Here is a 23,797-nt window from a genome sequence, read left to right as displayed (position 1 = left end):
CTGGAATGGACAGAGGGGAGAGAAAGTTTTGAGCTTGAATCTTTCATTCTCTCCGTGTCCTTCAGCCGTTAGCATCCCCGCCAAGTCGCTCATTCCTCACCGCTCTCACCATCCATCTGTCGTCCGAGACATTTATTTTCGAGGAGTGATGAGGTGTGTAGTCTGGGGGGAGGTTTTTCTGCTTGATTGGCTGATAAGATGTCTGGTTAGGGTTTTATTTTTTTCTCAAGCGCGGGGTGAGAGTATCTGGCTATGAAGTCAGGAGGCTCGCCGATATTCTCCCACAACCCTCGATAGCGGTGACGAGAGGGATCAAAGTCATCGGGGAAACCCCGCAAATTATATTTGAGGTGCAATTTCTTTTCTTTTTGTGGGAGGGAGCACATTGATCTTTGTCTTTTAGTGTGAGAGAAACATGACGAAAACCTGATCACACACACACACACACAAACACGTACATGTACACACTCACACACGGAGTGAGAGCAACAGGGGGCTTACGTTAAATCATTTTGGATTTATAGCGAGGTGGGCTTTGTAGCTGCAGGTACAGGGTGCATAACACACACACACACACACACACACACACACACACACGCACGCACACACACACACACACACACACACACACACACACACACACACACACACACACACAGACGGTACAGTAAGTGGTTCTGCCCCAGTCGTGCTAAACAAGGCCAACAGTCCACAGTTATGGACAGTAAATAGAGCAGAGCACTTCCTGTAAATAACCTGCAACATAGCCTCATAAATCCTAGGTGTGAGAGTGTACACACACACACACACACGCACGCACGCACGCGCGCGCGCGCACGCACGCACGCACACACACACACACACACACACACACACACACACACCGTTTCCGTTAATTTCTGTACATTTATCAACATTTGTACAACCGACCCTCATATCTTTTCATGCAGTCTTCTTTAAGTGGGTGAACTTAGTAATGTATATAGTAAATATCTTTGTCATTTTGAACCATCAAGTATCTAATTTCATGGGGAAAAAATCGATACAGTGAAGTTCAAATTCATTTTTTTCATTATGAATTTCAGTTACACATAATTCTCTTGAAGAACTTCATATGCTGCGTGTATCACAGGCTCTGCAGCTAACTCTTACTTCTGTCTATGTCGAGGTATGTGAGATGAAATACATTCCACTAATTTGACCTGCATGAACCACTGCTGACATTTGAATTAGTTATATCTCCCAATATTTTCAAATAACAGTTTTCGGGAATCCTATAGATCAAATTAGTCCGTTATCCTTGTTATCCTTGTAATCCAAGTACTCTGCAGTGTCAGACCCGGTATCAGTATCAATGCATCCCAACTTTCAACACAATGGTTATAAGAGTGAGACATTCAATTCCGGTTTCTTGGAGGGCTTTCTCTTCTGTGTACCGAGGTCATCTATTAGATATCTCACAGAAAACCATAAAAGGACACTTTGTACTATGTCGATCAGACCTGGTACTCTGCCATTTGCTTTTATTGTTTGTAAAAGCTGTTTCTTTATCTTCATCGGAGGATGTTGCTTTATCAGGGTCGTTCGACCTCAAGTCTGAGTGGCCACCATGAGACCATGAAGCTTTAATCAATCTGTCTCTTCTCTGACTTCAAACCCTCCCCGAAAGACCTCTGGTTCAGAGGTGCTTACTCTCTGTTTCACTGTATATTTTATCATTTTGTTTCATGTTTTTTTTTCCTAGGATCTAATCACGAAATCAAATAGAAAATTTAAGCCTTGCATTGTTCATCTCAATGTTTCGGAGCACATGTTTTTTTTTTTAAAACAAATATATTGACTAAGTTCTTTGAGGCGTACTTACCTTTGCACCTGAGTGCACACGCAGCAGGATCGGGCTTCAGTAGCTACCGGAGGGACACGACCTCTCCCTGACCTCTGTGTCTTTACCTCCCGACCGGCAGCCCACAGCGTCCCACGCCACCGCGGGGCATCTGTGCGCACAGTCGTGGCTGGCGTCGTTCCCGGCGACCCCATCAAGGCAGGCTTGCCCACTGGCATGGAATCAGGCTGCCGGACACAAAGGGAGGCAGCCTTTGCATATTCGGTGGTTGAGGCTTGTGGATTGAGTGGAATATTCAAAGCTCTCAGAGATGTGGAAGGTTGCTATTGCTGCAAATGTTTGATGAAAGACTTCCAAATACCTCATGTCCTTCAACTTGTTCAGGATAGCGTTTGAGCTCCGAGTGTAATTAATGTGTATTTTAACAAAGTCAGTTTTTCTCTCTGCTCACCTCAGTCTGGATCGCTTGAGGACTTTTTCAAGGTGGAGATTATTCAGTGAGAAAATGTAAAACAGATATTTATTGAACTAGCTGGGCCTTGAAGGGAAGATTGGACGGACAGTTGTGTTGTAATACACCGGACGGTGAATAAAGGTGGTTTTATACCAGCTTGCTGAAGTGTAACCAATAAAACGGGTTTTAAGCAGTGCTACTTTTTCCATTAACACTAACTGATTCTAATCTTTGAATGTGTTTTGCAGTGAGAGTTACTGAAGTTTCTATGACCTTATTAATCAGTATAATACAAGCTGCTGTCTTTCGTTTTGCTCTAGCTTTAGGCTCCATTTACACAACGTTTTAAGTGAAGAATGGATCGTTTTTTGCATTTTCGTTTCAGAAAATTTTAACATTTATACGACAAACTATGAAAACAACGTCCGTTTACACGGAAACGACTGAAAAGATGGAGAATAGGCGCTGTCATTCCTCCTCTTCCAATTTCATTTCCTCCCATAGCCACAGTTGTTTTCTTGGTATGTCTCCAATGTTAAGTGTGATGCTTCTCCTTCGTGCTTTTTATTAAGTACTGTTATTTGTGCAACAAAGCTCTGTCTCAGCTTTTTGTGTGCTGTCGTTCTCACATAAATGGACAACTTTGCTTCTGCCAGGTCCTCGAGTTTTCTCAAATATTTCTGCAGCATCACAAGTCTTCATTCTTCCACTTGCGTTGCTCTGTTTTACTGTGAGCGTCAGCTGAAACGTGACTGGACCACGACAGACGTCATCAACCGGCGTCCAATCCAGGCTTCTGTTGCCTTCTGTTACTTTTTATTTTCTGCAACTTGTGTTGTAACTCCACCTTTCGCAGTGAGTCTTAATGTACAGTGGTTATTTCAGACATCATGTATGTTTCTGCGTCGCAGGTAGGAAAAGTTTAAGAAAAGAAAGGATCAGACGAAGTGAAACAAACTGGAAGCCGTTCGATATCACTGTCCCATCATTTTCTTGGCCCGCGATTCATCACGGTTGACGGCGACCGCCGGCGGCGCTGTGAACTGGCACGGCGGGGTTGCCATGGCGACACAGCGAGAGCGGGAAGAGCGCCTGCGGCTGGCGAGACGGCAGTGTTTATCACCTGCCGGGGGTGCAAGGGGGTCGCACCTGGAGGGGTGGCCACCCGAACACGCACTCGGGCGGAAACCTCTCGGCGAAGAAGCCTGACTTGAGGACCGCCGGTGTCCCAAGACGCTGCGGCCGGTGATCTGAAGCACGAGTTAATGGCAAGTAGGGAAAGGTGAGAAGTCACATACCTGGCTGGTTTGATGAACGCAGTGCAGATGGGACCCTCGATAAAAAAACGAAAGTATTGAATGTTTTAAAATTGAGCTCCTGAGTTACACATTTTGTACTTTCGGGGAGAATCTTTTTTTGATTTATATGTGGAATAAGAGGGAAGAATGTGGCCTTTGGAGAATTAGCCAAGTGTTACCATCAAATCTTGTGAAAATCCGTCAAACCATCTATCATCTGTATCCACTTTAAAGGAGGTTTCACGAGGGCCCAGGGCCAATCGTGGCTGACAGTGGGTGAAAAGCAGCCAGTCCATCACAAGGCTAAGGCACACACACACATACACGTACTACCATCGAACAGCCTCCTGCTGACATGACACATGTGATTTTGAACTCTGAAGGAGGCAATAAAAGCGTCAGTTGACCTGCATGTCTAAAGCCAGAACCCTTTTCTCACTGTGGATTTTCTTATAAAATGAAATTATGTTGCTCAGAACTGTAAAACGAAGGTAATAAGGCTCAAAATGACAGATTTTTCTAAAGCCTGAATATAATGCTGGTACAAAGGCATCAATTTTCACATCAAGTACTTCAGTCCTTTAGCATTTATTTCACCCATAATATTCAACACACATGGTCGACTATCCACCAGTACAGTGGTCTCGATCATCGGTTATCAGTGTGAGTCAGAGCTTGAACCGCATTGTGAGTAAAAAAAAGTACAATTTAAGTAAAGACTGGACTATTGAAAACATAGCGCCACGGTGGGAAAGGGAGCTTTACTGTATTAGAGCAAAGTGTTCCCATTTCAAAGCCTTCTCTTTGCATAGTCCCCCGACTTCTTTCCCGTCCCTTTTTTTTTTTCCTGGTACTTGGACCCCAAACTAAATCGTGACTGTGAAGTTATGATCAGTTCAAACAGACTCAAATAGAGCAATGTGCATCTCAGAAAGCTCTTGAAGTTCCTCAAAACTCAAATTAATGTTGAGCTTAATTCTTACTTGAATGTCATGTAAACAGGGCACAAATACTCTCGAAACTTCTCCCTTTTCTTTCTTTTGATATTCCCGTTTTTCCAGACCCAATATAACATCAACAACAACATCCTCTACCTTTTGTCTAGAAACTAGCTTGGATTTGATTTTGCTTGTATTGGTATTTTCCACATTTACCGCTGTGGCGCTCTCATGCTTGAAAAGAAAACAGCACTAAACATTGTCGCTTGAGATGGATGAGCGAGGGGATTCCCCCCCCTCTAAAATCTTCAAAGAGGGATGAAAATCCATGGAAATCCCAAGAATTGATAACAAGCCGGAAGGTGTAACGAAGCTTCCAGTGGTTGTGTTTGTTTGCCCGGTGTTGCCCTCGCACAGCGTCGCTTAGTATACCGTGCAGTCTCCACGAGGCAGAGAGAGAGAGAGAGAGAGAGAGGGAGAGCGAGAGAGAGAGAGTGTGTAGGGGGAAAAAAAGCAGATGCCGTCGTCGCCCGTGCTCTAATTCTCAGGATGAGACGCAAACCAAAGTTTTTCTTCTCCCTTTTCTTCTCTTTCAGTTCACGCTGGGGTCTTTGAAGAGCGCGGTGCCGCCTTGTAAACAAAAATTGCACCGTGCCGTCACTGCTGGAGACAGCCCGGATGCTTTATGTGAATCTTTGTAGCTGCCACTTGTAAAGAAAGGCGGCGTCTTTTTTTTATGTCACAAACATTGTGTTGTGTTTACTGCTGCCTTCTCTTTTTTTTTTTTTCATTCTTTCTTTCCTTTTCTTCAATGCAACAAAACAACTTTAACGACGCGCCCTGTTCCACACCGGTACGGCACATTCGCGCACTAATGATGTCGGTGGTTGCGTGTCGAGAGCCACGCGGAGTACAATATTAATCCTCCTTCCTCTTGCATCGACTCAGTCTTAATTTTTCATCGGCGTTATGTATGCAAGGCGACGGCGATAACCCCGTTGAGACCCGGGCTAAAGGTTATCACGAAGCAATTTCGATATTGATTTATTCATTATCTGTTGCACGATATTGTGTCGTTGTTATATTTTTAATGCGATCGTCTCTCAGCTAGCAGCCGTCCGCGAGATCGAAATCACCAAAGTTTCACTTGCAACTGTGCGACAGGCGCAGCTTTGAACGGCAACATTTCCTTGTTCCTCGGGCTACGTAATGGACCGTAACCCTTTTTTACTGGTATTCTAATGGCTCATTGGATTTATCAAATGCCTCTGTAGTTTTAACAAGCAAATTATTTTGATCTGGAAGCTAGAATTTCAATGAGGGTAATAATCCTTGGTGATTAATGATCATCAGCATAAAACAATGTTGGTGAAAACGGTTTGTCTTTAATGTCAATTTGTCGAATCCCCTCCACCCTCGGAGCACCACTTTGAGTAATCAGACTACCTGAATTCATAAAGCTGTTCACATTCTGACCACATTCCCACGCATTTGATGTTTTGTCTCACTCTGTTTAGTTGTTTGGTTTATAATTGAAGAGCTTTTCAATCGGATTTTCCCCTCTTAGATGCCTTTATCGCTGCACAGAAGTGTGAAATAAAGGAGGATAGTTTGTAGAATCACCTTTGGCAGGTGTCGCATGAACAAACAAGGATGGAAATGTCTCTAAACATCTGGATTTATAGAATAATGTAGTTGGTGCAGTTCTTACTACAATCAATATGTGTCTATCTCTAGCCACAAATTCGTAATTGTGTCCGGTCTGCGCTTTGAGTTGACCATTTGTTAAAGTCTTTAAATGTTATGTTAATCTTTTGAGGAATTATTTCTTTAAATTTTGAGAAATTTCAGTTCCACTATATTACGTTTTTGTTCGTATGTTAGCAAAACATCCCCATCCTCACGGTGGACATGAATGAGCAATACATGTGATTTCTACCATCTCAAACTGTTTATTTGTGCTTGCCAATGTTCTCCACACTCGGGTCAGTTATCATGCATTTTCTAAACTATAAGACGCATCCCTGAATTTATGTATATTGTAGATACTTTACATTTTTTACATTTTGACTCCAGTATTTTTAACTCATAAAAATACTTATACCCCTTGAATCAAGATGCATGTCTTCTATATGAGATATAATTCTCACTCTATGTGTTTACATATATAAAACTATAGTTTTAATACATAGCAATGAGGAAGAAGGATAGTAATAAAAGTTGACTATTAAAAGCTTGTCGCCCCCCTGTGGGATTTGGGCTCCCTGGTTAGGAATCACGAGCATATATGTTAGAGAAGGCTGCATATAAAAGCAAGTTGGGTTCAAAATCCCCTGCAGACAGGTCGCCACTGTGGATCCCACAGCCTTTTATAACATGAACAATGAATAGGAGAGGGTTATAGATGTGGAAAAATAACAAAAACATCCCCAAGGTAGATGAAGTGTCCTAAACCCTCATTGTTATTGTGTCCTCTCAATTTCATGCAAAACACTCAAAGCCACTACTGTCACTTAAAATCAAAAATATAATTAATTCCAGGATCCTTAAGGCAAAAAATAAAAAGTCAATAGTTTAGGGATGAAATGTCAATGTTTTCTTAAAATGATGGACATACGACGGTCAAATGAGTAAGCTAAGAATTGATGGTCAAGGTTTCCAGAGATGTTTCATAAAATGTATACACCATATCCCAACAAATCCTTTCTTTATTTATCACCATCGATCCACAGCCTTGAATCAACCCATGATAAAGGTCTACAGAAATACACTGTCTCTCTCTCTCTCCGGGGTCTTATGGGAGGAAGTAACTTATGAGGGGGGCTTGTTGGAAGTGCTGATCCCCATAGAACCGCCGAGGCTCGCATGGCTGATCTTAACTGCAGATAGAGGAAAAAAGATATTCCTGGTGGACCACATTCAGCTTTGAACCATCCCGGTGCAGCTTTCCCCGTATGCTACAGATCATTGTCTTCTTGAAAAATAAATCCCCTCCCTGGGTGGAGGTATCTTTCGCAGACTGTATCAGGTTGTCTTCCAGGATGTTTCTATATTTACTTCTTGAATTTTTATATTTTCCCATTTCCAAGCCCTCCTGCGGAAGAAGCGCAGCATGATGCTGCCTTCACCGTGCCTCACAGTGATACTGTAGGTTTAATCAGTGAGCCCTTTTGATTGCAAGAACTTCATGATTTTATTGGTTTATGAATCTTTTATTCTTGCAGGAAAAAAAAAGTCTAAAAGTGGAAGACTGCTCTTTTTGATATCAGCTTGGTCATGTGATTTATGGTGTTTGTTTTGTGTGTTGAAGAACTTTTTCTTTATCAGAGACAGAACAGGAATGGTCAACACAGAGGATATATTCGACTTATTTTGCACATTAAAAGGTCATAACTTCAGTCCTTGGACTTGTGCGTCCAGCACTTATACGTGTTTGCTATGATACTGTGACCCCTGGTGGCTGTAGTAATCATGATAGGAACACATGAGGAAGCTAGTATGAGTAGCCAGATTTTAAAAAAGATGAAGAGGCTGGAGGAGATCGACAAAATGTGGATTTGACGATGGAAGCTGTTTGATTCCATTCAGAGATAATATGCTAACAGAGTTTTCAGAGAAATCCAAAGTTTATTCAAGGTAAAGGGGAAAAAAACCCAATTTATTGTGTCCCCAGGTTTACTTTTTGCCTCCGCTAACAGAACACACTAAGCCCATAAAGTTTTTTTTTTTTATGCAGGCCTGTTGTTTTGGGAGGCATTGGGTTGCACAGGTGTGCCTAATAAGCTCCGCACACTGATGTAGGAAGACACACACCAGAAACGGATTACGGTATCAGATTGATCCCTCTCCCGGTGATTTGCTTGAAAACAACATGTGCGTACGGTGCACGTTGATCAGCCGGCAGTCGGCTCGACACGGCGGCGTCGGAGAGGCGGGAGAGAGAAAAAAAATGGAATGAAAGGACAACAAGGCAGACGGCCAGGGACACAGGAAGAGATTGTGTTCGTTTTATCCATGTTTGCTCAGTTTAGCCCAGGGCAAATATTAGCCCGTGTGCTCGGCAAGCCGTTCTTCTCTACTGGGCTCCAACCTCACACCCTGCCAACGGAGAGAGTGAAAGGCAACGAGGAAAAAGAAGAAGGAGAGGAAGAAGAAGAAGAAGAAGAAGGGAAGGTGGGAGAGGAATTGAAAAGGGGCAGTTGGAGAGTTATCAGAGGAGCAGATGGAGAGAAGGCAGGTGAGAGAAATTGAACAGAGACCAAATGATGGCAGAGAATAAAGAGGGTGTCGGAGCTGGAAAGAGGGCAATCTGAGCGATCATCCAGCAGCCTGTGGCCAAAATCAAAAGGAAACATATTTGTCCCTTCAACTCTCACTGAGGTATCCTGGAGGTCTTATACCGAGGACACACTGGGTTTTATATTGGAAGTCTACCTTCACGTCTTTTGATGGAAGCACAGTTTGGCACTTGTTATCCAGCTCTTACTCTCTGAAAGCTGTTCCTTCTGATGTCTGGAGAGAGGTGCGCTGTTTAAAGCCATTCACGGCACAAACTGTACAATATGCTCCACGGTTGTTTTCAATCGAAGGAGAGCTTGGACGGCCGTGGAAAGACAACAGATTGATGCTCTAATTTGTTGTTGTGGAGTCCAAAGGAAAGAGAAAGACAGAGTAGGAGAGGGGCACATAAGGTTGCAAGGATGGAAAGTGGAGAGGAGTGAAAACAATGGAGACAGAAAACACTTTGCTCTTGATTTCATCCGAAGGTCACAGCCATTCTCTTTAATATGGGCCCAGCTGCCCGCCCCGCTCCTCCCCAGCAGAGCTGCACCAAACCAACATTAATACATGTCTGGCCTATGGTGGACTCGCAAAGTCACGCAGTGAAAGTGCCGAAAACATCAAAAGGAGAAAGACAAAAGAGAGTAATATCCAGTTTCAGCTCTTTCTCGCAGTGTATGCTCAGGCATGACAAATTGTATGTGCAAACTGCAGATGAAAAGAGACAGCAGAGGGGTCGCCGTCTCCTCCGCTTGTCTGTCTGTCTCAGCCTCGCTCCCTTCTCACATTCGGTTCCAGATATTTGCTCAGGCAAAGTGGCTCATGTTCACTCCCCGAGTGCTTCTACATAGTTACACAGTCAAGTCTCTCTCTGTAATCCCAGCGATTTATGAACATCCCGTAACATATGAAGGGATTTTAACTCTTTAACAAAGTAGGCCGATTTTTGCCACAAGACAGAATAAACGGAGGAACGTCGGTCACCGAAGTCAGACAGTTGTTAGCGGTTCGTTCAGGCAGAGTGTGCTCCGGGATTTGTGTGTTAATGTGCTGCCATCTGGATTGATTAGGAATGTTGTCTAATGCTTCTTTTAGCGACTGGTGGCGCTTTGTTTTGATGGAGGCGAGACAGAAGCTGAGGCCATCTTGCCAAGGGGAGACAGTATTCCCCATGAGGCGATAGTACTATGCTGCTGAAGATTTTCTTCCTTCTCTAAAATGTAACCGTGGCCAGTATTCATCATGTAGCTCCACCGCTCACCAGGCTCACGTTTTCTATGAACTCAGCCTCAGAGAAGCCGTTGATCATTGGTCAACCACTTCTTGTAGTCATTTGTTTTGTCTTGCGTCTGCTTCTGTGTGTTAAAATGGCTTCCAGCTGATTGGTGTTCTTGTTCTGGGTTGGTCTTTGGATTTATTCTCCAATTACATGGACTTTTGCTTGACTGCTCTTTGGTTGCGATGTCATATCGTTGAAGATTTTTTTTCTGGCTTGGCATTCAGCTGCTGTTATTTCTCTGGATCAGTCTTTTATCAGCTCACTGTCTTTAGAAGCCACACTGCCCACACTTACATCTTTAAACATAAATTCATCTTACTGGTAGTTGTTGAATAGACCAGGAATCGTGACACTCTGGAGGCCATTTGTGGTGTGCATGGATGGTATAAAAGTTGCTTTTTCTACCATTTTCAAAAAGTTGCATTTTCAAAAACGGACTCTCAAAACACAACTTAAGTTTTCTTTTGTCGCGTGAAATCATGTTGATGTAAAAAAAACATTCATCACATGTTAATAACTCTCAATATCATTTTGCCTATTAATCGTTTTTCTATTACTTGCCACAAACTGTTTCCAGTCCACTGTATCAATCGTCTGTGTGTAAAACCCGGGAATAATTCACTAAACACAGAAAACAGAAATCATAAAATTTGCTATTCCCATAATAGATATTGAGTCATTTTTATTATATATATCAACATCCATTACTGCAAGTATTATGTGAGTTCAGGAAGGGATGTCTACAATAATGTTGTTTGTTAATCAGGAGAAAGGCAGGACACACGCTATAATAATCCCTCGTCCACCACATGACAAGCCATACAATCTCCAAAAATGTTTTTATGTTGATTTTCCATTAATTAACTTTTTGTTTTTTTCATTTTTATAGTTTAAGTGCATTGTGTTCTGACTCATAAACCTTGATGTGTTTCAACAGCAACGAGTCAGAATTTGATTAAAATCACTTTATGTACATCTTGGGTGTTCATTAGCTACTTTAAGCAGTGCCACTACATCTGTATCTTCAGGAAAATCAAGGTTCAGGTCTCATTTATGACGAAGAGCTCTATGATAATGGTTTATTTATAATTCCATAATTTTTTTTTCAGCCATGTTGCAGCATCAAGGAATTCACTATAAATACAGTCCCGCAGAAATAACCCATGCAAAGTCATGACGGATTATTATTGTGCAAAGCCACTAAACAAAAGATAGATTATAAACAATATTCAAGGACTCCCCTATCTCATTTCACAGTTTGCTGACTAGATTTATACTGCTAAACAGGAGTGATCCGCAAACGGAGTTGACACGAAGTCCTCCCAGTCTGCCGCAGAGCTGGACGAGCATAATTTCCTTCTTTCAGCTCACTCAAAAGAAGCATACGGATCAATGGGATTCGACCAAACCCGGTTAGCAACTACAGTCAACACGGTAATGAGCCTCCGGGGAGTGAAAGAGTCATTGATGAGGGCAGACAGATTAGAAAATTGAGGGGGGTGAAAAAGGGAAGGAAAAATACGTGCCAAAGAGAATGCAATAGTTGGGGACATCTGAAGGTGATGTAATAACCATTCCCCATTGCAGGAAGTCAAAAAGATGATTTTTGAAGGGTCAATTGTTTTGATATGGAGGCCCGACGACTGGTGTTTTGATATTACCGTCTCCTATTTGAACTGCTATGAGGCAGGTATATAATCGACACAAATGCTGAAATGTCATAAAGCAGCAGACAGAAGCTCGGGAGTTTGTTAAGTTTTCGGTACTTTTGTGAAACCGATGACGTGTCGTGTCCGTCGCCAGTTATTGGCTCGCTTTGTCCTCAGAGAGGTAACCGCTATAATGAGGTTTTGTGGCAGATACGGGGATTATTGCCGTATCTTAGAGTTTAGTGAATTGATGAAGGATTAGAAGGAGCTGGTAAAGGCAAAGGATAATTGAATTTTTTTTTTAAAGAAACAAAAAGAATAAATCGATGCACACGGGGAACTTCATTGGTCTTGTAAGCCTCTTTGTTCTTAATAAGTCACCCAAGCGGACGGTCTCTGGGCCAACCGGGGTTTTTTTTTTTTTTTTTTTTTTTTAATTCTGAAAAACTGCGGAACATGAAAGAGTGGACACTGATGTCGAGCAGAGATCCTCCTCGAGCTGTGCCTCGAGGGAAACGCCCCCACAGCTCCAGCACTGTGGTTACCAGCCTTTTATCCTATCCCTCGCCCTTGATAGCGTTTCTTTGTCACATCATTGTATGACCACTCCTCACTGCCCATTCCCATTATCCCCCTTCTCTTGGGTGCTTTGTTCATCTGGCACGTTCGTCCTCCATTGTCTTTATTTCCACCAGTTCTCCATCCATCTCTGGTTAGTGACTTAAGGAGGCCCTTGACATGGAACGTCTCTGCTCCTTTCATCGTGGAGGGATCCAATCGTGCATCCTGATAAATTTAATCTGCCTTAATGCATCTCTCGGCAGCAATGGCGTCTGAGTTGTAAATGATGATTCTATTTTAGCATGAAGGTGGCATATTCCCTTAACATCACCTCTCTGATTTATACATCTTTTCCTGCCACATGGCAGGGAAAGGCAGACTGGCCGCCACTGATGGATGCTTGGAGTCTGTCACCCCATTCAGAAGGGGGGATTCCTTAGCTGTAAAAGCTTAAACTCAAAGGACAAAATAGACTTTATGGAAGCAAAGATTAATACCTTAGACATCTATATTAAGTTGATCATTAAGCGCTGGTTAGCACTGTTACCTCATATCAATGACAGTGCCATCAGTCAACCATATTATTATCATTATTATTATTATTATTATTATTATTTTGTTTGGCACGTATAAGATCAGTACAATGCCCCCACAACTGTACTCTGCATGATACAGGTCAAGAAGATGCTTGGATGAGTGGGTACCAATCTCGATGTACTCTTTGTTGATTATGTCTAACTTACTTGAGGTCACTGGTTCACGTAGCGCTCAATCACACCTGCATCTATTACAGCGTCTTCAATCAATATGCCGTTTTGAAAAATGGATCCGTAGCGATCTGTGTGAGGTAAAAGGCGTTCTTCGCAGTGACAATTGAAAATAATCACCCAGCTTTGCACATTACTTCAGTTGTTGAACTCTGCCTTTAGAGCGAGCTGCCATTTATCAAACAATTCATCCGCATTGTATATAGTCAGACAGCTTTAAGAACCCATTGAAGTCTCTTAATACAGATTTACTATTCAGCTATTGGCTTATAGAGAAAATCCTACATTTGCTAGACTCTCACTTCTACATTATTGTCTGAACAAATATTAGTTATGTCACATCGTCGAAAAGCAAAAGTCACTGTGACTTTACAAATTCACAGTTTTTGAACATTCATCCTATTTGGCAAATATATTCACAAAATGGTCAAGGCTATTGTAACCATGCATTTGTGCCAGCAGAACGTCGATGTAAGTACAATAGTCTGTCATTAATATGTTCCATAGAGTTCTGTACAGACAATTTTGTTCGGTGGCTATAGCGAGAGGTAATGGCTCCTCCCATCATCGCGAGAAACTCATAGCACCTCCCTATGTGCACATTTGGCTGTTGATTTATTCCCAGTAACTATTGTTCCCTGCATTGTGCCTATTTCAATCTTTTAATTCGCTGCCGTTGGCTCGCCACACTGGCCTGTGCAAAAAGCAGCTATTGGACGGCCCAGTCACCACATCATCTGTGTCTTGCTGGTGGCGTTTTGAAAAAGACCCAATATATTTGTTTTCCTGAAGAGGTTGCCTTCAAGCTAGTTGATTTGTCTTTTGAATTGCCTTCTCATAAGCTTTGCCTAAAAGAAAAGACCCAAACAAGGTGACAGTTGGTAGAAAGATCACTCACAGTTCCTCTTTGGCCACAAGGTATTCCGTGCCGGGTGTGCCACGAGGAAACACCATGAGAGTGTTAGGATGTAGACCAGCATGACTTATGTACGCAGGCCTTGTTTTTATTCAAGCGAGACGATGACTACAGCTGGAAGTGAGAAAGACAAAGCAAACTTCACAACTGCTCCACGACAATAAACGAGCCCTGGGTCTTACAGTGTCAACACCCCTTGCTGTGCCCACAAGTATGTCATAACGGCAAAGTAAACAAACTCTCTAGAACTTCACAAAATGCCGACTGTGTCTGAGCACAGTATCAATTGCTCGTCAAGCACAAAGCAACAACACCCCACTTCAAGCTTTGTACTATCATTTGGATCTCAGCCAGGAGGAGTAGCAGATCCACAAATCCCTGTGCTCGTGTGTGTGTGTGTGTGTGTGCGTGTGTGTGTGTGTGTGTGTGTGTGTGTGTGTGTGTGTGTGTGTGTGTGTGTGTGTGTGTGTGTGTGTGTGTGTGTGTGTGTGTGTGTGTGTGTGTGTGTGTGTGTGTGTGTGTGTGTGTGTGTGTGTGTGTGTGTGCGTGCGTGCGTGTCTCTAATGGTTTCTCAGCAGCTTTGTAAAACAAATAACCTCACGCAAGGACGTTCGCATGTTTGCATACGAGCTCATGCGTGTTGATGGCAAGAGCGAGCGCGCCGGGCAGAAGTCGGACCTCCAAGTCAGACGGGCGTCACGCTGAAGGACGCCACATCAACAGTCTCAGAGGCACAGCGACTCACTACCTTGTGTGTGTGTGTGTGTGTGTGTTATTGTCATGCTGGAGACGAGAAGCTGACACAGTGAATGAAGAGTTTTGGTATGAGCTGACAGCATAATCAGGATTATGGAGGATGATGCTCCGGCTGATTTCGCTTCCTCCTCGCGTGTTTTCTGTGGCGTGGATGTTGTTCCTCTCTGCAGTATTTTTGGCTCACCGCCAGTGTATGTGTGTGTGTGTGTGCATGTGTGTATCCTGGGAGGAATACACAAGCATGAGTCATGCTCTGATTGGAGAGTCACATTTACACACACACACACCCACACACGCACACGGACATTGATTTTTCAATGAGATCCGTTTTACAGTTCGAACGTTTTGGAATGAGCGGATAGCCATGACCACTGTCAAGGAGGAGGAGGAGGGAACGGGAGATAAAGTGCTATTAAGATGAGCAGATTGGGGGGAGAGTGTTGTGGGGGGGGGGGTCTTTGCTCAAGGTGACTGCCAGAGATCACGGCAAACACATACAAATGAGTTGGCTGAGCAGAAAGAGAGGGAAGGTGTGGTAAATGAAACAAACCACATCCCCTGCCCCGAGCATCTGCTTCATCCTCCTCCTTCAAAATCACGGCTGTTTTTGCAAGTCGTCTGAGGTGAACGACAAACATGCCCAAAACCTCAGAGCGCTGGATTCCCGATCAAACTGGGCCGCCGGCCCCTTCAGTCGTCTCTTTTCCTTTCATATCGCAGACGCTGGGAAGATGTTAGGTGAGCCAACAGTGGACGATTTAACCGGCGAGGAGTCTACATGTTATGCAACCGCTCATTTCTTCTTACATAACGCTGCAGTTTCTGAGTGGAAGATTTAGCCCCGCTGCTCTCTTCTCCTCGTAGCACATGCCAAAGTCGATTTCTACTCTGAGGACTCATGCATACATGTTGACAGGCTGATTAGCCACACAGAGCCTGAATTACCCCTCGTAAAGGAAGATGCAGAGATACCATTTGATTGTACATCAGGCTCGGCTGCGAAAGCTTGTGGGGACGTCTTCGAAAAATATGTAGCGGTATTAATCTGGCACTGCAAATAGAACATAAAGATCCACAAGTACAAGACTATGAAATGTTGAGCTGCCAGAGGAGCACATGGACGTGTCACATGCATGTGTGGTCTCACACGAGAAATGATCGCTTCTCACTCCCGCGGAAATCTATTTATCAGTCGTGTCTCCGTCCACACCGCCCCGCCGCCTGATTCATAAGCTAATAAATACGGGATCTCTGCATACTTATGCCGGCACGTCAAGTTAAGCTCAAGCAGATACAGGCTGTGATAGATCATTATTGGGGGAAATGAGAGAGTGGCTGATGAGCAGTTTTGCATTCACACCACCCACGGTGGGCCATTAATATGAAATGTGTCAAAGCGAATCACGGGCATCAGCAGATTCTCATGATCTGGTCAGCCACGTTTTCCACAAAACCGCTTTGCGAGGCGCGTTGATACAGCAAAATGCAAAACACCTCGAGTGATTTAAACAACCATCCCATTGAAGCCATGTTCTGGCTCATCCGGCACTTTTCTCTCCCCCGCCCATATGGAACTTGGCGTATCGCTTTTAAAATGCAACAAAGCCTCCGAGGGAAGGGAAGCACATCCAGACGGGGTTGAAGGTTTAGGATGTCTTTGGAGAAAAGCAGGTGTCTGTAAAGACAATTTAAAAAAAAGAAACAAACAAACAAATCCTTCAAAAATACATTCACATCCCATTGTTTTTTTTTGTATATTTTCTCCCCGTTCTTAATTTAGCCTCAGCGATTGCCGCTGAGGAGAAAGAGCCCGATCTCGACGTGTTCAAAAGCAGCTTTGATCTCTGAGCACCTTGCGGCCCAGGAGGATCATCAAGGTTCCCTCTGTCCTTTCATCGCGCAGTGTTTCTCTCTGCCCCCTTGCTCCTCCTCCTCCTCCTCCTCTTCCTCTTCTCCTCACTCTTCCTTGTTTGTGAATAGCGAGAGCTCACCGAGGCTGCCCGATAACCCTGACACACACACACACACACACACACACAAATGCGCACGCACACACACGTGCACACGCCAACTGCAGCCTCTGCCTCATTCTCATTCCGCTCTCGACGGTGGCGTTTACCTCGACGCGTTCTCGCAAGGTCATGTTGAAATATTTCAAACGGAAATGCTCTCCGTATTCCGGGGCTGCTCTTTCCCCGCCTCAGCTGCAGCACAGAATTCCAAAGCCAATTGTCTTTGTCTTTGAGAAAAAGGAAGGAGAGACTCTAATGAGAGGATTACAGAAACTTTTTTTGCGTGTGTGTATGTGTGTGTGTGCGGGGGGTGTAAACTCTATCAACTCACTGTTGTGTGGGAAGCCGATCAGCAGTTTTCCACGCTGCACAAAAATACCTTTTCGCTGCAATATGATCTCAAATATCTGGCAAGGATGGCGAATTTGTGCTTGAGTAATTATTACAATGTTCAAGGGGCAGTAAAATACAAAGGTTGTCATGTTTACTTCTTCCAAAATGAAAGGCGGTGCGCAGATAGCAAAACTGGATCTCTGCTGAGTTCGGGAGTCTTACCAGACTGGAGGCATTTCTCTGAATCCGGAGTTTTTAGAGTTAGAATGAGCTTCCTTCATCCTCCAACTCCCACCATCTAATCTCCTGAATTAATGGCGCTCTTGAGAGAAATCTTTGAAAGCCTTGAAGATTTCTTGTTATTGTTCTGACAAATGCCATCCAGATGCCATGTGCGAGAGGCGGCATTGTGTCGTATTGGCAGACATGGTTGTGTCATTTCGCCACCTTGGCAAAGCAAAACACCACATACGATGGGGTTTCGAGTACTTTGGCACTTTTTGTACTCAATTTGTTTATTGTATGTGTGGGGAGCAGAAGAATGAATGTAAAGTATATAAGTATTATATTGTCATCTGTTTGGATGTGTATTTTTGTGACGGTGAAGATGGATAGATGGTTGGTTGGTTGGTTGGATAGAGAAATTGAGCCAGACACAGTATTAATGTGTATCTTTTAGTATTTTGGAAGTGTAGAAAAAAGTATTTTCTGATTAACAACTCATTTTTTCTGTAAGGCATGCTACATGAAGGTTCAGGATCGGATGCATCAACAAATGACTTACTCATTCACTTTCCTCAAGTTGACCTATTATTTGACATTTCACTTTAGAGTCTGTCCTTTTTTTTTTTCCCTTTATCGATGGGAAGACTGCCATAACCACACCTGCAAGTTAGCTATAACCACATGAAAGTACATTTCCTTCTCCCTCCCCTCAGAGACCACACAAATCACATTTCAAACGCCACTGATGCAGATCTTTAAGTGTATAATTGAATCTCAGTTGCACAAAGAGATGCAGTCTTCCCCAGGCAGTCGAGGTTTAATTTTGACGTAATTGAAAAATGTATCATGAAGTCGAGCGCTTTCCCCTCCAGCCTACAGTGGACCCCCTACCTCCGCCAATGATTGACCCCCAGAAAGAGAAGTGCGAAGAGTTAGCCGCCAGATAAAAGAGGAGGAACGGAACATTGTTATTCCTGACATTAGCCGACAGCTGCAGCAGATTAAGGACAGCTAAGCGCGAGTCGAGCGGTGGCGGTGTTTAAAGAGCAGCCTGGGCTTATTGTAAGTTACCTACCACTCCCTTCATTTCAATGTTGCAGGCTTGACTGCTCCTAGTCATTCACAGACCTTTCTTTCTTTTTTTTCCCCCCCTCCTGTTTCCAGAGATATCTTCGCTTAAGGGAAATGGCCATTAAAATGTCATTACTGCTATACTAAAATCATTTTTAAGAAAGCACTGGTTCCCAGCGGCTTCCCACCGTAATGGGCTCGATACATTCCCTCAGCACCGGGAAGGACCCTAATGTTGCGGAACACAAATGCTAATCTCTCAGTAAATATCACTCAAACTCGCTCTCCCTTCTGCTTTTCAGCAGTAATAGCACGGATTCATTCTGCTTTGCTCCGGTAAATTGAATTAATTCTTCAAGCAAAGGTGTTGTGATTATTCTAAGCCATCGGGATGCGTGGGCCATAATGGAGATGATCCCGGCATTTCCGCTCCGTCCAAAAGCATTTCACTCACTCGCTCAATTTTGTTTTTGTTTTTTTTTTCTTCTTCTTCTTCTTCTTCTTGCCCGCAGTATCTCCGAAGGTATCACAACCTACCGATTAAGTTTTCATTCATGTGCGCCTCACTAATCGCTCTCTGACAGTGCCCATATTCATGTCTCAGGGTCCGTATTGGATTTTGGCACGCATGGGGAGAGCGGACGGAAGGACTGCGAGGGTCAGTCCATAACACGAGTCAATTGATTAAGTGCCTAAGAAGCTGGAAGCACTTTGCCATTTGAGACGTCCGAGCGTCTTTGAGTGAGATCATCCTGTGAGGAGTCCATCAGGCCTCGTCCGGGTCCTGGTCCTGGTTCTTGGAGCGTCCCTCTCGGCAGTATCCGTTTCCTCTCCACGCTGCTTGTTTATTCCGGTCACTCCGCTGAGCTATAAATTCGGTCCGACATTAATCACAAACACAGCGTTTTCACTGGTGCCGCCGTTTGAACATGCTCAATTAATACTCTAATCAGGGCCGTCGTTGGTGCAGCGCCGTGATGTGGCCTTGGTTGAGCACTGTAAGCACTTTGCACCAGTAGAGCAGTTTGAACGCACATAAATTTGCCCGCGATTACACTGATCATTAACTTACTGTACAACCTCTGCACTTATTTACTCAATTAACTTGCTATTTTAAGTTGTGTTAACATTGGGGTGTTTTATTTGCTTTTGTAAAATACTTAATCAGCCATGAATAATGGAAAAGAGCCACGGGCAAAAGCCACGCGCTCACCTCTGAATATCTATGGAAAGCAGCGACGTTATGAATGCACATAGCTAATGAGTAAAAGTAATCCACGGAGCTGCGCAGAGACGACTCGCCGTCTGCAAATGAGCTTGACCCACGGTGGCGGTGGGGAAGTATTCAGGGTCCATCCCCCCCGTATCACGCCAGGCCACAGCTGGGGGATTTTCACTGGCGGGGAGAGTTTGTTTGTAATGGCGCTGTCTGGCGTGTACTCAGTTTCACTCTCACCCTTGTTCCGCGCCTCTCTGGCAGACTGTAACTCTGTAAATGACTTTGACCTTTCCCGGGACGGAGGACAGGAGCCACAGTGGGAGAGGAGGGAGACGGCGGCAGGAGAGAGCGGAGTAGGCGGTTGACTGTAATAAACTCGAAGCAGTGGGCGGCTGTCAACACTAATAGATGGGAGAGTGGGGGAGGAGGAGCGCTTGGGTGGAGGGGGGGGGGGGGGGGGGGTCACCCGGTTGATGAATACTAAAGGTGCCTGAGTCGTCAGCGAGAGCGGCGTTCTTTAAACAGGCTTCATGCATGTTGGATGTGATGCTCACGCGGCAATCAGTCTGCTGGCAGTGAGGAGAAATATCTTTTGATTTTTGCCACGGGACAACAAAAAGGACCGTCCTAATCGTGTGCATTCAGATGGATTTCTGCACGGCTGGATGGCTGCAATTTAACTGTATTTCAATCCAGTGTAACTGCTGTTTAGTTGACAATTCGATCGCTCTGATGAAATGAATTCACACACACAAAGACACCATGATTTTTTCCCTCATCACAATCCCATTATGTGACACCAGTTAGGAACTAGTTTCCCTCAACAGGACATCTGTGAGTATTGATGGTCTGACTGTCATATAATAGACCGTTAACAACAAAGGGAGATTATTGGTTTATCCTAATAGTATTGTAGAATTCAAGGTTGACACAAGTGCAAAATGCTGGAGTAATCACAGTATTTGACTCTTAATGTGGGAAAAAGAGATGAAAATGTGCAATAAATGATTATGTTTATGTAGTTTTTGCTGTAGTTTTATCTCGAGGTATAAACATTTGCCACCTCTAATGCATTGGGTTTTGGAAAGTTAAACTACTTAGCATAAACTCTCTCATAACAGTCATTTACATTAACAGGAGGTTTCACCTTTTAAATCACTTGTAGACAAATTCTTTGAGCTGAATGACAGATTTTCACATTTTACTTTCAAACCTAAAATACCACAATAAGTACTTTACTCAATATTTATGATACACCTCTGGTGATCTCGTAGAAAGAAGTTAATGTGAAGGCAATGGCGTGTTCTTTATGTCCACATCTGGAACAGTTGCTCCAAACCATTTTTAATTAAAAACCCAAAGATTTGCTAACACTGAAGCAAATCACTGACAGAGACACACAGTCTCACCCAGTAATAAAAGCAGGGGACAGTTTCCCAGGTTTAGATTTGACAAACCAAGAGCAGACAAAGCTTTTGACCCTCCTTGTTACATTTTTTTGTCATTTGGACCACTTTTTTTTCTCACAGTGTCCTTCTATCTCTCCTCTGCCTCGCAGGAACGGGGAAAGGTCGGCGTCATCTTCAACGTGGGAACGGACGACATCGCCATCGAAGAGAGCGCGGTGATGGTGAGCGACGGCAAATATCACGTGGTGCGATTCACACGCAGTGGCGGCAACGCCACGCTGCAGGTGGACAACCAGCCCGTCATCGAACGTTTCCCCTCAGGTAGGAACACCGGGGGGGTGCCCTTCATCGATCTCGGGACCTGGGCTGAACATGAGGGAGGGGGCCGGGAGTGTTGGATTTGCAACTGTGCTGAACTTTTCCCTTATTCTGGGCAACACGGTGGAGAGAGAAAGCAGGAGCTTCGAAAAAAAAAAAGAAATATTCACTTTTTGAACCTCCCATGCGTTGCTTTTCCAAGCAACACACTCTGGTTTATTTAGCAGAGCATTTATATTTAGAGGCCGCCTGCATTATTCTAGGTGATTAAGTTGGGTTCTGGTCTGCAAGCCAAATGACGTTCCGGAGGCGAGCGAGCTCCTCGTCGAAGTGCATCCAGCTCCCAGCAGTTAGCCTCTCATTGTAGCTCCTGGCTAAGAGAGCTGCCTTTGAATGTGCTCCAGCTGAATGTAAACCTGCCCGCCAGGCATGACGCCTGTGACACCGTCTCTGCAGGCAGATGGAAGGACACCTCATGCAGAGAAGCTGCACAGAAAGCGTTTAGAAGCCGTGCCTCGGCTCTGGGATAAACACGGGCACGGCGTTATTATGCACACACACTTTAAACGAGGGCAAACACCCGATGAGTCACTGCTGGGACCGTACTAATTCCCCCGCTCGTTGTTTTTTTTTTTTTTTTTTTTTTTCATAATCACGGTATTCCAATCCGGCCTGAATTATGTGGCTATTTTTGGTTTAGCAAGAAGCTCCCACTTAATTTCTCTCTCCAGTCGTGTTCCCCCCCTTTCCACTTTTTTTTTTAATGGTTGTTCAAAGGAAGACGTGTTGTGTTCCCATCATGAGGTTGCACTGGATGAAAACCAGCTCACAACATCTTCACAAGACCGAATCGGGACTTTTATCCAACACCGACGACTCTGAATCCACCCGGAGGTGTGAATGCGTCATCATCGTTTCAATGATATTTACGCCGTTTGACTTATAGAGCAAGGGGATTGTGACATTCAGTGTCACCGCAGTGATCCTGCATGCCGAGGCTTTGTTTCGGCATCGAGAGGAGCACAGTCCCTCGCTCATCCATCAGCGGCTGTGGCGGCGACGCATCGAGGCCGGGCGGATGGGGCATGCATCACAGCCAGAGGAGGAAGCTCCCTGTGACAGTTCACTCTTTTCACTTGTTATTATGATGGAAATGCAGCCCTTTTCACAACAGCGCACGCTCCCAAAAGAGGAGCCTTCATCTAACAATAGCGTGGAAGGAAGCGCTCGGGAAATAACAGTCGAGCCGCCTGTTAACATCGGCAGACGGGTGTCATCATCCAAATCTACGTTTTGTTTCACGGGGAAGCATTAGTGCATGGCTCGCCATATTGTATTCTTTTTCTTCCTCTTCTTTTTTCCGCCCTCCTTCCCGCTGTCGTTGTCCTCATCAAACATTCCTCCCCCCCCACCCCCCCGCTTTTTACTCAGCTGATCAAGAATTGAAGAATCTTGTTTTGTTGTTGCTCGTTGGCTTATTTGATGAGCTTGTTTGCCGGAGCCCCGTCTGAAGTTTTAGGAGGTTATCGGGACTCAAGGAAGGAAATAGATGAAGCAGAAGAAGGGAGGGAGGTGGTGGTGGTGGTGGGGGGGTAAGGCAGGAGGGGGGGCTTACTCGTGCTTTGATTCATTTATGTGAGCTAGATGCACTCCAAACTATTTTTGGTCGCCCGCTTTGATGGCTTCGGCGCCCGCTTTGAAGGTTCCACTCGTCATCCCGTCTGGTTGGGCGGTGTCCTGCCGAGACCGAGATGTTACACATTAGGAGAGCAAAAAAGAACCTCGGATGAGGCTCTGGCACCTGAAGGGCGGAGGAGCGAGCGAGGGAGGGAGGTGCGCCACTTCCTGGTACATGAGGTGCGGGAAGATAGAGACAAAAGGAAGTGATGTCTTTTTGGAAAGAGAGAGGAAGAAAAAGGAGCTGAAACACATTCTTGTGACCCAGATCTAGGGGATTTTTTTGTGCTCTCTAAATGGGACAAAATGCTCTGTGTTCACATTTTCAACATATTCAGGCCTACTTTACTTTTCTGATTCTTACATCATCCGGTCTTTTTCTTGCTCTGTAGTCCCAGCAGAGCATCTTGAAACCATCCGAACCTATCCTTGTGACCAAATTGGGAGGTAAATAAAGCACGTCTGTCATAAAAGATCCCACCGAAGGAGCATTCTGTTGATTCTCCGATCAAACAATATTTAAATCCCCGTCCCCCTCAGTGGCCGCTGTGACCTACATCTGGTCGTCTTGGACACTTGCGTAGTTTCTAACGCCATTCTGCACTCATTTCCAAAACCGCTATCTCAGAAAAGTCCCTCGAGGCTGAGGAGAGGGACAAGCGTGCCAGACATAAAAGACAGTGTTGAACGTACCAAATCAGCTAAGAAAGACAGTGACAAGGCTATGGGCGGCGATCTTTTCCTGACAGGCTCTTTATGCACAGTGTATCCGGGGCCTCGGTCCAAAGCGT

The 23,797-nt window shown here is 44.4% G+C and overlaps 1 protein-coding gene across 1 annotated transcript in view; it reads left to right on the top strand.

The window, feature by feature from the left end:
• The window catches only part of nrxn2b (neurexin 2b), a gene marked incomplete at its 3' end in the record, with an annotated part of 753,200 nt that overhangs the window by 681,472 nt on the left and 47,931 nt on the right, over positions 1 to 23,797 (top strand). The window contains exon 17 of the mRNA XM_080519167.1: positions 21,161 to 21,332. Coding sequence (XP_080375293.1) covers positions 21,161 to 21,332 — 172 coding nt within the window. The remainder of the gene's footprint in view (positions 1 to 21,160; positions 21,333 to 23,797) is intronic.

The sequence above is a fragment of the Blennius ocellaris genome (genome assembly GCF_963422515.1).
Source record: "Blennius ocellaris genome assembly, chromosome: 23".
Classification (NCBI taxonomy): domain Eukaryota; kingdom Metazoa; phylum Chordata; class Actinopteri; order Blenniiformes; family Blenniidae; genus Blennius; species Blennius ocellaris.
Note: the sequence above shows the minus strand (reverse complement) of the source record. Positions and strands in the feature narration are given on the sequence as shown.